We start from the raw sequence: 15392 nt of genomic DNA on the forward strand, positions 1-15392 counted from the left end.
TCGGCTTGTCAGCTGAGGGGAGATCTGCCTTTGCCTTCTCCCACTTTGTTTTCTCTCTGCTGCTTGGAGCAGATAGAGGCAGAAGCCAGTGGCCTCCCACCCAGACAACGGGTGGCCTGCGGGTGGGCTCAAGTACTGCTCAGAAACTGGCAGGGCAGAGGACACCCACAACACAAAGAGAGTAAAGGACAGAGACTCAGGCTCTGCTTCTGCTGAGCAAAGTGACACTGCAAGAAGGCCAGAGAGAAGCTTTACTAGTGTTGAAGAGCAGCAGTAGCAGCAGCAGCAGCAGCAGTCCGTTCACCGGGACTGGTCAGGGCTACCACGGTGGCTTTCTCTCCTTAGCTGATCCCAATAGGAGGCAAGATCCTTGGAGGTTCTTTGTGTGAGCAGGACCAGCTGGGACCTGCATTGACCACATTACACCCAGAGATCATCAACTTGAGAAAACATAACAGTGGCACATAAAGGTCAACACACATAGGTTTGGGGAGGAGCAGTTGTTGGTCAGGGGAGAGAGGGTGGCACCAGGGATGCCCTCCCCAGGGATGCCCAAGGTGCTCCAAGTCCCCAGCCTCTGGTGCAAGAACTGAGACATGGTCCCGAGAAGGGATCCTATGTACTGGATCTTGCCCAGTTTCAAAGCTGGTACACCCCCAAGGAGACAGGTCTGTCAGCTGTGTGAACATGAGGGTGGGTGCAAGGCAAAGGGACTGTCAAACACACAAGATCAACTGTTTATTGAGTTTTGTTGTTGTTGTTGTTCTAAAATACTATACATTTTAAGGAGTTTCTAAACATTAAGGACTTGACAGCTTTTGGTCATTCTGTAGCTTAGGAACAAGGATTTCTGCTGGTAAGTTCTCATGACACACAGCCACAGCGAAACAGTGCTTGTGCCAAACACCGAAGAAATACAAGTTGCTGATGTGCACCACTTCACTGTCCGAGCTAACAAAATAAAAGTCCTCTTTGTGCCCATCCCTGGGGTTCACAACAGTCCCACTGCACCTGAGGACAAGGGCAATTGGAGGAACTTATGTGTGTGTGTGGTGGGGGTGGGGGTTGTCGAACCCCTCCCTCTAACTCTCCAGTGAGTGACACAGGGACTGTGAAGTCTACGATTACTACCAAGTCCTAGGAGCTTTTCCAGTGCTCTATCATGAGCTTGTAGCTGTGGCCAATGAGAATCAGTCTTCCCAGCAGCTCTACTCAGAGGCCAGAGCCACATCCTAACTGGGTGGGGCCATTCGGAGGCCACAGTACATCCTAACTGGGTGGGCACCGTTAACCAACCGTGCCTGTGCTTCAATGCCATGGGCTTCAAGCAGTTGACCAGATCTGCTGTCAGAAGCCACCAGCTCTCATTCAACAGTGGGTGAACTCTATAGATTTTCTGATTATCAAATAATATATACAGATATACATCGAGACACAACGGTCTAATGTAAAGCATCTTAATCTACAGATGCAACTGTTTTGAAAAGTTAGTCTTCTTACTGTTAACTTTCCAAATCACTAATAGAACTGTTAATCTGCAAAAACTGAAGCAGGGATAGAGTGAAAATAATTTCTAAACGTGGACGTGTTGGGGAACGTTGCACAAGGTTAGCCCTGCAAGTGGCGTTTGCCATGGAACCCTGGCTGCAGCAACCCCACATCTGGACACAGCACAGAGAAATGAAGACAGCTCACGTGGAGAACATCTCAGATCAGTGTAGGCCATAATTTAACTGACTGGAAGAGCATATAAAAAAGTATAGCTGTACATTGCCTTTAAATTAAAACCTCAAACTCTTTACTCAGAAGATGGCATGTAAGTCTGCTCATTGACCTTGCAGATAGGACCTCATCAGAGAAAATTATCCGTGGAACAAGAATCAGTATGACCCGTCATGACTCAGGAGAGACAAGGGCGAGAAGGTGCAGATCCATGATAGAGAGAGCTGGTGGGGGTGGGGAAGGGCCTGGCTCTCGCTGTTGGACCCTATCTTCCTGTGCCTAGATCTGCCCAGATGTGCTTGGAAAAGGGCCAAGTGCCCAATGAAATCACCAGCTCATCTGCCTTCAAAGCACACCAGGAAGCCAAGAACAACAGAAGCCATCATCTTTTGCAGGTGGAGTGGATGCCTACATGGCTGCTGGGGGCACTAGAGGTGTCACTGCCCAGGCCAAGGCTAACGGAGCTCCTGAACTGCCCATTTCCGTCTCTCCGCCAGCCTGCCCATGGGCTGTCACTGGATAGCCTCAACATAGTTGGCTGGGTATAGGCCAACCTGGCCGCTGTCTAAACGTCCCTTGCACCAACCCTGTTCATCTTCATCCTCTATCTTGGTCAGTTCATCCCCTGCAAGACAAAAAGAGGGTAGCCTTAGTGACAGAGGGCAACACTGACCACAGCAAGTCATCTGTGCATACAAATCCCATGTGGATATAAAACATGCTTCTAGAAGGATCCACAGAAGGTCTCCAGGGCAGAGGAACAAGCGTCCTCCTGAAGGTAAGGCAGGACCCTGGATATTCACTACTAATTTGTATTCAAAGCTTCTGACACAGAGGTCACTGTGATCTGAAGACGGCAGCCCTCAGAGCAACCCTGGAGCAAGCAGCAGTCCAGGCTAGAACTGCTCCTGGTTCAGCCTTGTGCCTACCCCATGTGTCCTAGGCTGCTCTGCTTGGCAACATGCCCCATGTTTTCATTCTGTGTGGTGGCTCAAGGTGTTTCTGGGACTTTGAGCCACCACTGGCCTGGCAGAGACCGGGGACAACATATCTGCTCACTAGATACTTCCATCTGCAGACAAGGAGACCAGCAGATGCTAACCTATGAGGAGCAGAGAGTCACAACACAGGAGCTCACTCTGCAGGCAGGAAGGGAAAGGGCCCTGGTGGAAATGGCCTTGGTTCACAGTGAAGACACAGGGCGGGTCTAAAAAGATTAGCACATTGAAGTCTGCAGCACTGAAGAGGATGAACAAGAAAATTAGTAGGCACATGAGACACCCAAGCTACACAGCCAAGAGGAAGGCCAGAGTTTGGAACCAGTAATGGCACCCTAACTAGCCCCCAAAGCCTTTGAAGGACACACTAGTCATAACTGTTCTTATAATCTTGCTTCTAGTGACAGGCTAAACTGTGAGCACGGCTTCTGGCGAGATGCTTATGCCTAGGGGAGCAGAGACAAAGAGCTGACACTGAGGTAACCCAGAAATATTGCAGCTACATGTCTTGGTGGCTGCGATATTGACTACTGTGTTAGAGAGACAGGCTGATGAGTAAGCATGAGAACACAGAGCTCTTAATGTAACTGACAGCACACGGGAGGCCTACAAAGGCTGAGTGAGGTACTAACAGCGGGTAACCGACAGTGAAGGAAGGGCACTGGCTAACAAAGCACAAGTCAGGGATGGACAGAGCTGGCTTTCACCAGGCCCTAACATGAACAGCACACTGCCATCTTCCTGGCTGGGACAGGGTCAGGACATGCAAAACCTGGTACGGGAAAGGTGCTGAAGTGAAGACTCTCACATGAAACCAGCAAGAACTTGACTTCAAAACAAAAGACAAGTCCCCTCAGCAGGCTGGCCTCGATTCCCAGGAGGGGATTTGGGAAGGTTACCTACCAGCCTTGAAGCTCAGCTCATCATGTTCCTGCCCCTCATAGTCATAGAGGGCCCGAACTCGCACTTCTGTTCCTGAGGTCGTGTCCTCATCAAATGGGTTCGAGTCCCCGTTGGCATCCGTGGAGGAGAAAGGGTTGTTAGACTCATCATCAGACCAGTCAGTGGGGTAAGGCTGAGTCTTCTCATAGCTGCTGACACTGCAACAGGGGATGATATAAGGCTCTTAGCATACAACTGACAGAGAATGGGTCCCCACCCAGAGTTCCTGCCCCACAGGCAGGTGCAGCCAGGCCCCTCAGAGCCTTCATGCCATCCACACTCATCCTGAGCCCTCAAGAGAAGCTGCAGGCTGCGAATATCCCAGAGTAGTGCCTACAGGTAGAGCTGTACCCACTCCAGCAGGTCCCTGGTTTATACTGCCTGCCTGTCTTCCTGCAGTGCTGCTGCTCAGGCCTTAAAGGGTTAACACAGGACAGAGAAAAAGCAACCGAAGAGTGTTAGCTGTGCCCTCCCAGAGAGGTGGAGAGGCCCGACACTGTCCCACCAGGTCTGGAATGTGCCCAGGTCCTGCAGGACCCATGCATTGCTGAAGTGCTAGGAGTGAGACCCCAAGAGACCCCTGGATAGAGAGAGGAGACACAGAGCAAGGTGGAAGCCAGAGGGAAGTGTGTGTTCACCAACTTTTTGGCCTTAATGTCCTCCTTCTCACTGATGCTGCTGCCCGTGTCGTCCTCGTCCTCGAAGGGGTTGTAGCTGGACTGTAACTGCGTGGACTGGGCGGGATTGCTCGGGACACTAAGGTTGCTATGGGGAGAAAGAGAGCTTTCAGGGACCACAGCTGGGGGCCCACTAAAGGCCCTGCTGAGGAAGACAGTGACAGTATCTCTAGGGCTATAGCAGCTCCTCTTCCGACGAGAGGAGAAGGGTGTTGATGGCAGATTATTTTAGTCAGACATGTGGCTGTATGTCGACAAGTCAATACACCTCGATCAACTGTAAGTTAACTGTCCAGCACACGTGCACAAGTACTTCCTGTTTCAGGGTTCTCCAGTCCCCTAGCCCCTCATTTCTACACAAGGCTTAGCCAGTGGGACAGATGGACGGGAAGCAGCAGCCACAGGAAGACTGTATCTATGGAGCAGGGTACTCCCCAGCTCTGTGGTGACCCTTCTAACTACTCACTAGGTCACTGGCCAGCTCCCTGGTGCTGGGGTTTCCGCATTCAGAACTAAAGCTTGCTGCACGAAGGGTCCACTAGTGCTCTGGAGTCAAGTCATTCTTATAACTTTGCCAATTTCTCCCAGCCCAGGGTTAACACAGGGTCCCATGGAGAGGGACGAGGCTGCTGGGTGCAGAACACTACTGTCAGGGAGCCACCACAAGAAGAGCATAAGAAAGAGTCACCCAAGGCCAGCAGTACTCAATCTGTGGGTCACGACCCCTTTGTACATGTGTCAAATAGGTCTTTCACAGGGTAGCTTAAGACTATTAGAAAACACAGATATTTTCATTATGATTCATAAAAGTGGCAAAATTACAGTTATGCAGAAGCAATGAAAATAATGTCATGGCTGGGACCATCACACCATGAGGAACTGTATCAATGAATCACAGCATTAGGAAGGTTGAGGACCACTGGGCTCTCAGCAACGACTGCCACCTTCATCAGTGGCCATGGCTTTGGCCAGCAGCATCCTTAAACTGAGCAGCTACACCCCAGAGCCAAGCAGGTGAGGATGGGAAATCCCTCAGATGCCAGGGCGACCCTGCCTAGTTGTTCATGTATAGGCAGTGTGTTTTACACTAGCAGACCCTCTGCTCTCCTAAGCTCCCCATTCTCGCTGACTTTGGAGGGTCTTGGTGCTGGGCACTAAACTGGTACATTCTCTCTGGCTAACTAGTTACTACTTAACTGGTTACTAGTCCACAGGACCTCCGGAGTCCCAGTTCCTTCCATCCAATCTCTAGGCTTAAGCACAGCAGGAGGACCACTTGGTTCTGAGGTTGGGGTCTCAACACAGCTTTCTGCAGAGCCTCTAAGCACAGTAGCTGAGCAGGACCATCTTTGTGTGACTGGGAAGCCAGGGATGGTAGGGGCTTAGTGCCTGGGCCATAAGCATGACACCTGAACTAAGGTGACCATTATCTAAGCACAGAGGCCTCTACAGCATACACTTTCCAGAATGTTCTAATGACCACAGTTGGTATTTGTTTTATCCACAAGCTTTTTTAGACCATGAAGTCAGAGTCTTGAAGACAAGGGGTGCTCTGTTCAGAGTGCCGGGCCTGAACCCAGAGCCTTGACTTGCCAGGCAAAGGATGACCTGCTGCTGAGTTACACTGCCAGCTTACTCAGAAATAACTAACACTAAGTAAGGAGGCATCTGACCATCCCCACTGTCCTGGCACCTGCACAAAGAAGTCCCCATGGGATGATCTCACTGATATGTCTCTATCGGCTGTGTCTGCCCAGGGCTGCCCCATGGGAATGAATATAAGCAGCTAACAGTAGCACCTCCCTTACCAGGACAGGCACGATGTGCAAAAGGCTTCTTCTCGGATCTTTCAGGAGCTCCAGCATGAGCAGAAAGAGAATAGCGAGATGGGCTCCACCCACCCAGAGCTCACGGGGTCCCCAGAATCTTTGGGAATCACCCAAATGCCCAGGCAGATGGCATCCCAGGCCCTGCAGATGCTCTCGTCTCTGAGAAAATGGTCCGTTTCCATGGAAGCTGGGACTGGAGCTCACCTGCCAGGCTTGTTCTGTCCAGACTGGTCACCTGTCTGGTTGATTCCTGTTAGGGTGACACCGTCAACAGCCTTCTTCTTCTCTCTCCGGCTGAGAGTTCGATTCAGATCTGCAGACCACTCCTGGGCAAGGGGCCACCGGAAGGAAATGGGAAGTTCATTTCTGGGGAACCACAGTGGTCCAAAATACCTGTTCAGCCAGCCCCACCCACCCCGTGCAATTGCAACATTTAGCCTTGTGGCCCCTGCTCTCCGGTTTCCCAGCAAACTTCAAGCTGCCTCTTAGACCTAAAGATTATGGTGGCTGGCACCCATATAACCCCAAACAACAGACTTTATAGGACATGTTGGTGACAACAGAACTAGGTCTGAGGGCTGGGGATATAGTTCAGTAGTAGAGTGTCTGCCTAGCATTCATAAGGTCATGGGTTCTATTCTCAACAACACACAAACCACACATCCATCTCCTCAGCTCCCATCCCAGAAACACTGCATCATGGCTGATGATGCTTACTGTCTTTTTGTTTGTTTGTTTGTTTTTGTTTTATAAATAACTTGTTTTGGTCAAAGGACATTTATTTTTCTTTATATCCTGACGTTTTTAAAAATTTATTTAATGTATATGAATATATTGTAGCTGTGTTCAGACACATCAGAAGAGGGCACCAGATTTCACTACAGATGGTTGTGAGCCACCATGTGGTTGCTGGGATTTGAACTCAGGACCTCTAGGAAGAGCAGTCAGTGCTCTTAGCTGCTGAGCCATCTCTCCATTCCACTTACAGTCTTTTATTACAGTCCTGGAGAGCCTCCTAAACCCATTGCTTGCTCAACCATGGCTCTTAGGCTCCACCCTCCCTGTGCCAGCATTGGCCCTTGGGGTCTTAAGCCAGTCCAGTCCTGTGGGAAGCCTAGCTGAGACACAAGGCTTAGTCCTTAAGTACTAAGGACCCTTTCCTTTTATGCTCTGAACTCGTAATTCACCATGTTAACAGCTACCTGAAGGAACCTGAGCAAGTCTGTTACATAGCAAACTGAACCTAGGCCTGAAAATAAAATCAGACTAGGTGGCTATCTCATGGCAGGAGGCTGACAAGGCAGTCACTGAATGCTCAGGTCTCCAAAAGGCTCTCCCTGATATGTCATGCAAGTTTTTTGGTTTTGGTTTATTTTTTTTAAGACAGAGTATCTTTGTGGTGTTCCTGGCTGTACTGAAACTCACTCTGTAGACCAGGCTGGCCTTAAACTCAGAGATCTGCCTGCCTCTGCCTCTGCTTCCCAAGTGCTGGGATTAAAGGCATGTGTCACCACTGCCTGGCTTGTAGTGCCACTTTGAATCAGCGTGACATGCTGGCAACTACTGGAGAAGATCAGAAAGTTTAAGTCCATTGTGGGTTGCCTGGTGCTGTTTGTACTTTGATGTTAATTCCACTTCCTCAAGAGGGGCTGCCCCAACAAGGAGTGGATCACTTCTCAGATGATGTCATGTGAACCTTCTCCCCACTTTAACTGGTCAGTAAAAGCTAGAGCCTGAGATTGGGCAGTGGAAGGGAAAGGTGGAACTGGAGGTTTTAGAGGAGGGGAAGAGAGGAGATGGAGGAAGAGGAGGTGGAAGGAAGATGGAGCAGAACCACGTGGCCTGGAGAAGCCATAGTAGCAAGGGATCTCCTAGCTGGGGAACAGAGCAGTGTAGTGGTACATCTGCCCGACTTAGGCATTCAGCTTATAAATATAGCTGAGTTGTGTGTTCTTCACAAGGGATTATTGGGGTTGGAGATTGATTACAACAATGTCCTCAAAGGGTTTCTGTTTTCCCAACAAGAAGCTATCACCAACTGTTGTAATACATAGCTGGAGAGGTGCTTGGTCTTGATTTTCCAGAAAATACCATGTGTTATCCTTAATGAGCTCTTACCTCAAATCTCCATTTATCAAGCAAATAGGATTATAATCAGTAAGATGACTAGTCAGGTAAAATCAGACGCCTCCAACGGGAGACAAGCGGAGTTCAAGCTCCAGACCCCATGTAAAGATGGAAGGACAGTACCAGCTCTACAGAGCTGTCTTCTGACCTCAACTCCCTCTCTCCTCTCCCTTCATCCTCCCTCACACACACACAAATTTAAATCTAATGCATCTGGGGCACAGCTGTGTTCCCTCTTACAAAATATCGGGGTAACAAGTCATCGTAGATCTGCAGTAAGCCTAGCTTTTGACTTGTCAGATGAGAAAATAGAGAGGCCAAGAAAAACTGAGGTCTCTACACAGTCTTGGGCCATGGACCTCAGCCCAAGTCATCGTGTCTATTAATGACTGTGCTGATGGAAATAAGTGGGCTAAGACTCAGTTGGAACCTCAAGTTCCCCAGAGGACCTCTAAATATAGATGGACTCTAACAGGGCAGCTCTTGGGGATTGGTGGGATCAGCACCAGAAACTTTGGAAGGAAGGGCTAATGTCAATCTCTCTGTCACAGAACTGGGGGCCAGTACAGACAGGGGACTGAGTGGGCTGTCTACACGCAGAAGGAAGCTTGGTGATCCATGAGTTAGTCACAAAATAGGAACTTACTTCATCCTTGTGGCATGAAAAATGAAAACAACTTCATTAGAGAAAGTCAGACACAACCTGGTAACAGCTATCAATGTGAACACAGGGAACATAGGAGGGCTGCTTCCCAGCCAGGGGCCCACATAGAGGAGCCCACAGACTCCGTGACTTCCTGGAGGGAGAGCCCTGGCCAGGCTTTTCCACAGTTCCCCTGATGGTATAGCAGGCGCTCTGAAGGAGGCAGCAGAGTATCATGCACATGGTGCCCTGAGCCACGCTAGGTAGCATGCAGATTGGAAGCTGAAGCCAAGCTATCCTAAGATGGCACTCAGGATCCTCCTTCCCAGTGTGCTGTGCCAAGGCAAGGATCATTTCCTCTATGGCCCCTTCCACTAGGAAGGGCCCTGGACCCCAGTGTCTCCTGGGGTCCCCCCCTGTTCCACAGCCTCCCGATGGGTGTATGGAGGGATGCTCAGCAGCTCCTGCCAGTTAGAGAAATCAGGAATTTCCTTCCAGAGAACAGAGTGTGGAGTGAGGACTGATGCAGCAGTAGGAACTGTGGAACTTGTGCGGAGCCCAGGCCTGTGTGATGAGCCAGCATAGATCAGCTGATGCCCTGCAGTAACTCTGGGCTGCTATTCATACTTTAACATGGAAATCTAAGCCACACAAGGAACACCTGCTTACTCCAGTCCCATGGCTGCAACAGCGTTAAGGCCAGATGCAGCCCAGGCTCTGTCTATTGTCAGGCCAGAAAAGCCATAAGGCCTTGCTGGAGGCATCTGTCTGGCTTGGGGAGGACTCTTCTCAGCAGTTACAGGGTGGGGGCTCCTAACACACCCAGTGAATGAGGAGCACAGAATGCCTTCCTTCAGGGAACAAGGCAGGTGGTACTTTTGGCCACTACCTTCTACACCGCAGTCAGGGAACTGGGTGAGCCTGGTGAGCAAGCCCTAACCTCAAGATCCCAAGGCCCTTAGATTTTAGCATAAAGACACTGCACAGCCCACAAAACTGAAGATTTACAGCCCAAGGCAGGAAAAAGTACCCAGAAAATGGTGAAGAAAAGCAACTCATTGATACCGGCCCCACTGGGGCCCAATAGAAGGCCTGGAGACTGAAGGCCACTTCATTTCTGGGACACCCTGTACAGTGGGATAAACACAACTTGGCTTTTTGGTTTTTGGTTTTTTTGGTTTTGGTCTAGGGCAAGAAGGGAGTGCCAATGCTAAGTGATGGTGGCTGAAGGCATTTAAATACAGTGCCTGGGACACTAGACACCCGTCAGGACAATTAAATATACAAAGCAGGGAGTGAGAACAACATTTGTAGCTCAAGTAGAGGGGCAGAGGTCTCAGTTCCCAATCGTAGGTGAAAGAGTTGTAGGCACACAATCTCCTTACCTCAAACTGTGGCCAGTTCATAGCCATGCCTGGCCCATGGTTAGCCCGGAACCACCTCAGGTCCTCTACCGCATCCGCTGCTTTGATGCTCTGCTCCAGCTCCCGGTAAATGGTTTTATAGCTAAATCAGAGACAGAATGACAGCTCTATAAAAGACAGGGTCAGCCACCATTCCTCAAAGCAACGGCACAGCAGCCCCTGGAGCCCACATGATCGTCTTTGGAGCCTGCACGTGTCTGTTTCCCATAGATGAAGAACACCATTTCCTGGCCATCACATGTACAGATGCAGACAACCATCCTCTAGAACCCGGGACCACCAACACACAGGAGGCACTGACACTCGCCCTGCATTGTCGTCACATCATGTTGTGCTGTGTGGGTAGAGCTGTGCAGTCCCAAGGAATCAGGTCATGTTGAGGAAGAAGCCATTAGAGCAGAATATCAGGGTGCCCCCTCCATTTCTCTCAGGAGCTGGAGGGTTTCCTCCCCATGTAAAAGGCAGTGTGATGGGAGGAGGGCAGAAGTACAAGACCTAGCTCAGCCTCCTGGGGCCAAGAACATGGGTATTCGCTGGATGTGTCATCTCACTCATTCTCTCTGTATTCTTATTCTTATTCTCACTTTTTTGAGCCTCTGTTTCCTTCTCTGCTATGTGGACATATGTGGACATATTTAAGGATGGAACTGTGTTCTCCAAATACAACAGCTGAAGGATGTGAGCTCTGCTGAAAGCAGCCTTTTAGAGGTGAACAACTTAAAGCAGGATCAGTTGAGTGGTCCAGTGCAGCAGAACTGGAGAGAAGTGATCAGATGTCCAGGAAGCTGAGGACCTGCCTGGAGCCTTCATGGGGAGTGTGGCCACACCTTGGTTTATGACTTCTGTCTTCTAGAACTGAGCGATGAGCTTCCCTGTTGACACCCAGATTCTGTTACAGCAGCCCTATTGGTGACTACACATGTGTCACCCTCCCCATGGGTGGCTCAGATCATAGAGACAAATTGTACTGATTCTAGCCTTTGTTACAGGCCAAGTACAAATGTAGAGAGGCTGTCTCACTCAGAGAAGAGCAGAGCACAGTCCCAACCCTGTCCCTCTCCCATTTCTTCATCAGCATGACAAGGACAATGCTGTCTACTCTCCAGACTGTCATAGAGATGAAATGAATGACAACAGAACATCTTGCAGTGGCTGCTTTCCATTGTCTTAAAGAAACAAGGTACATGCCATTCTACTGACAGCAAGCTTTGACCTGACATTCATTTCTCAAGGGTTCTCCCAGATGGATGTAGGACGTGAATTGCTCTCTGGGTCCCTCCTGATGTAGGCACACTGTCTCACTGTTCTGATCTCCCCAGGACCTTCAGCCACCAAGATGTCAAGGTCAGTCAGGCAGCAGGGATGAGAAGGCTTCATGAAGAGGTCTACCAAGCACTGTTCTGGGTGCAGAAGACATGCGGCCTGGGCGGTGCTGCATCAGCCCAGATGGATTTCTAGAGTGCTGGGTCTGGCCAGTGCTGGCTGTGGCACCAGAAGAGCAAGACAGTGCCAGACCCATTTGGAGCTGAGAGCATCGAGCCCACCCTGCCCGCCCTGCTCAAGCCTTCCATGGCTGTGCTGAAGCTTCCCTTAGTCTATTGACAACAGCCTCCTGTGCCTGACGCTGCTGGCTTTTGCTCGGGGGAAACTTACCTAGCCACATTGGACAGGTCCAAGTGCTTCTGAACCTCCAGGAGAACCTCCCGGAAGAAGCGCAGGCGCTTCTCTTCAAACTGCTGGCACTGCTCGAATACCTGCTCCATGTTCTCCATGTACTGGGGTGTGGTCTGATCAAGCTCCTTCAGGGACTTCTCATACTTGTCCTTGGTCTGGGTTGACAATGCCACAGACAGAGGTTTGTTTCCATCTCACTTTTGTTTACTGCATAGGCCGTGTGGCTCTCCCCTCCCCCATAGACAGAGGTAAGAGACGGTCACCCCAGTATTCAGATAGGCTACTGATTGGCCTATAGGGCTCTAACAAAACTCATACTGGATGGATTATTAAGGCAGGGCCCAGTTTGAGGAAGTAGGTCTCAGAGATCATGTCTCTTGAATCTTCCTCCCTTCTGTTTCCGTCTTCTCTACCACATGCTCCCACTGTCATGGTGCTCTAACTTGAGCGTCTATGACAACAGAGCCTAAGCGGCTCTACCTGAAGTCTCTGAAACTGAACCAAGATAGGCTTTCCTATTCCTAGCTGTTTCTCAGGTAGTCTATACAAGAAGAAGAACCGACTACATGAGTGCCCTGAGAACTAAAGATAGAGTTATGGGTGTGTTGGAAACTACTTTTAACTCTGCATACAGGAACACATGCATACACGCATACTCTTCCAGGAAAGGTACTCTGGCCACTAGAACATTCCTGTCTTCTCACACTGGGGCACCAAATGCACTCCATCTAACCCAGGACTCAGGCTCAGAGGCCCCTTTCTATATGTTCGGCTTACTGGATTCCCCCACTTCCAGCTTGACTAAATTATTGAGGCTATATCCTGTCTGTCAGGGAGGCAGAAACTTGTAGTGCTGGCTTCCCCTTCCTCAAACTTTCCCTTCTTGGGTGGTTGTCCAGTGATCTCAGAACCTGAATGATCTGTGTATGCCTAGAATGCTGGAGAGGCGTACAAGCTAGCACCAGCTGTTGCTCACAGACTTTCTTCCTGGCTAGACCAGAAATGTGTCTTTCAGTATTCATCAGAGAGGAGGTTTACGTCAGGGGCACAGCATCTCTGATAAGCCCTTGGGGTTTTCTGAATAGCGATGACTCTGCTTGGTCCCTGGTGTCCTCTATCTTTTCTCTAAGCACCTTCGTGGGCAGCAGATTCCTGCGGTTCTAGCAATGCCTTCTGGTGTTCCCAAGGCCTTGTGCTTCATGAACTCAAGTACCCACTACTATCTAGCATGGAGGCCCAGATCCCTCATCTGAGGCTGTTTTCAAAGCTCCCCAGTTCCTGACCCCAACTGGGTTGGGGGCTACTGGAGCCAGAGACCCTTATGGAGATAGCATTTCCCCTTGCTAGGTATATATGGTGGAGAAAAAATGGAAGTGCAAGGAGCAGACTCTGGAGTCAGAATTGCTGCTCTCACATTACAGAGCAGCCCGTTACTTATCCTCCATGACCTTGGCTCCTTATTCATAAGGCAGGAATGCCACCACACAACCAGCCCAGCCCTTGTACCTGCCAGCCTTAAGTCCTGTGGGGACCCAGCCTGCTGTGATCTCCCTCCATCTGCTCCTGCAGACGCAGGCTGGACAGACCCTAGGCAGGGAGGTGGGCCCTGGGCCATCACTTACAGAGCAGTGGCAAAGGGGAGCAGAGAAGCCCAGCCCCCAGGAACTTGTAAATGACAAGATTCCAGTTAGTATTTACTTCTTGTGACCCTGGGACATCCTATCCTAACTAGTGGGACACATCAGACTATAAAGTGTTCGGACGAAGTCATGCTCGTGTCATCATCTCATGGAAGCACTCTCCTCCCAGCAGAGAAGAAGGGCTCCCAGGACCCCCAGGCCTGTTTACCTTTAGAACGTCCTGCTTGCATTTTTCTATCTTGTCTTGCAGTTTCTTCAGCTGCTCAGGGTTGAGGGATGGGTCTGCCTTGCTGTTGGCTTCCCGGGAGATGGCCAGCTTCTCCTCTTTGCACGCTGTGTGGTGCGCTTTCTTTGCCGCTTCCACCTACATGAGAGTATTTTCTCAGTGTAGCGGGCTACAAGTTCAGACCTTCAGACTTACAAAGGCTGGGAAACTGTAGACAAATGTCTGTGCTTCATCCACTGTATAAATCTCTATCCACATGTGGTTCTAGGCACTGAGGGCACAGGCCAGCCATCAGCCCAGGACTTCATTTGTGGATTTGAATTAGGTGGCCAAATGCAGGCATGATTGATTAAATGTTGGAGTCAATTAGAAGGGGCTGTATGTTACGGAGGAAAAGCAAGCTGAGATATAATGGTAACACCAGAAGCACAAGAACAGAATTCTATAGAGAATGGTAGGGAAAAGACCCCTGAGAGTGCTTGGAGAGAAAGACAGAGGTGTAAATACCTAAGGAAAAAGCATGTCAGGACAGCCAAGACATGGATGCTCCAAAAAAACCAAAACCAAAACCAAATCAAACAGAAACCAAAAAAACCTTGAAAGGTGTAGTGGTGCAGCCTCGTTTAGAGAGTTCCAGTACAGCTAAGGCTGTTACTCAGAGAAGCCCTGTCTCAAACAAACAAACAGACAAACAAACAAACAGTAAGGCTGGGGTGGGGATGATCTCGCCCATGAGTAAAAGGCAGGCTACTAGGGATTAGGTTATAATTCCCAAGGACTTGTGTGACAAAGTATGATACATTGTCTAAACTGGTCTCCAAAGTCAAGCACTTACATAGGGATTCTCAACTTTCCTAATGCTGCAACCCTTTAATACAGTTCCTCATGCTGTGGTGACCCCAACCATAAAATTATTTTCGCTGTTACTTCTTAACTATAATTTTGCTGCTGTTATGAATTGCAAAGTAAATATCTATGTTTTCCAATGGTCTTAGGTGTTTCCTGTGAAAAGGTTAATCAAACCCCAAAGGGGTCACAACCCTGAGGTTGAGAAACAGTGGTTTCAATGCTAATCCCAGCTCAACCCTTCCAAGTATCAGCAACAGTGCCTGGCTCCCTGGGGCTAACGGCTACTTTACACCCCCTCTCCTCTTCCCCATGCCTGGCCCTGCCCTTACTCCCTCAGAGATATATGCATACTTAACAGTGACACCTCATTTGACTCCAAGTCATAGATTTCACCCTAGGAGAAAGAAGTGTGCAGTAAGGACGAAGGGAGGGAAGACAGTTTCACTTATGAAGGCTCAGGGCAGGCAAAGTGAAAGGAGAGGTGGGAAAAGCAAGACAGAGAAAGGGAGAGCAAGCAAAGATGGAGGCATACACACACAGATGACTCTGAGAAAGGCAGAGCTCCTGGAAAGGTGGACAGGCAGCATCCCAGTGAAAGGTGGGGGTCACGCCACACACAGGATGAGGTGAGCATGCTGAGG

The 15392-nt window shown here is 49.7% G+C and overlaps 1 protein-coding gene across 4 annotated transcripts in view; it reads right to left on the minus strand.

The window, feature by feature from the left end:
- Positions 1 to 711: 711 nt before the first annotated feature.
- The window catches only part of Pacsin2 (protein kinase C and casein kinase substrate in neurons 2), an 89850-nt gene continuing 75169 nt past the window's right edge, over positions 712 to 15392 (minus strand). For 3 of the 4 annotated variants that reach the window (XM_021183002.2, XM_021183003.2, XM_021183001.2), the window contains exons 5-11: positions 13885 to 14040; positions 12016 to 12191; positions 10324 to 10444; positions 6373 to 6494; positions 4305 to 4427; positions 3624 to 3820; positions 712 to 2347 (exon numbers count right to left, since the gene is read on the minus strand). In XM_021183002.2, coding sequence (XP_021038661.1) covers positions 2235 to 2347; positions 3624 to 3820; positions 4305 to 4427; positions 6373 to 6494; positions 10324 to 10444; positions 12016 to 12191; positions 13885 to 14040 — 1008 coding nt within the window. In that variant the 3' untranslated portion in view covers positions 712 to 2234. The remainder of the gene's footprint in view (positions 2348 to 3623; positions 3821 to 4304; positions 4428 to 6372; positions 6495 to 10323; positions 10445 to 12015; positions 12192 to 13884; positions 14041 to 15392) is intronic. The other variant, XM_029469510.1, reaches the window with a different exon arrangement.

Source organism: Mus caroli, chromosome 15 (genome assembly GCF_900094665.2).
Source record: "Mus caroli chromosome 15, CAROLI_EIJ_v1.1, whole genome shotgun sequence".
Taxonomy (NCBI): domain Eukaryota; kingdom Metazoa; phylum Chordata; class Mammalia; order Rodentia; family Muridae; genus Mus; species Mus caroli.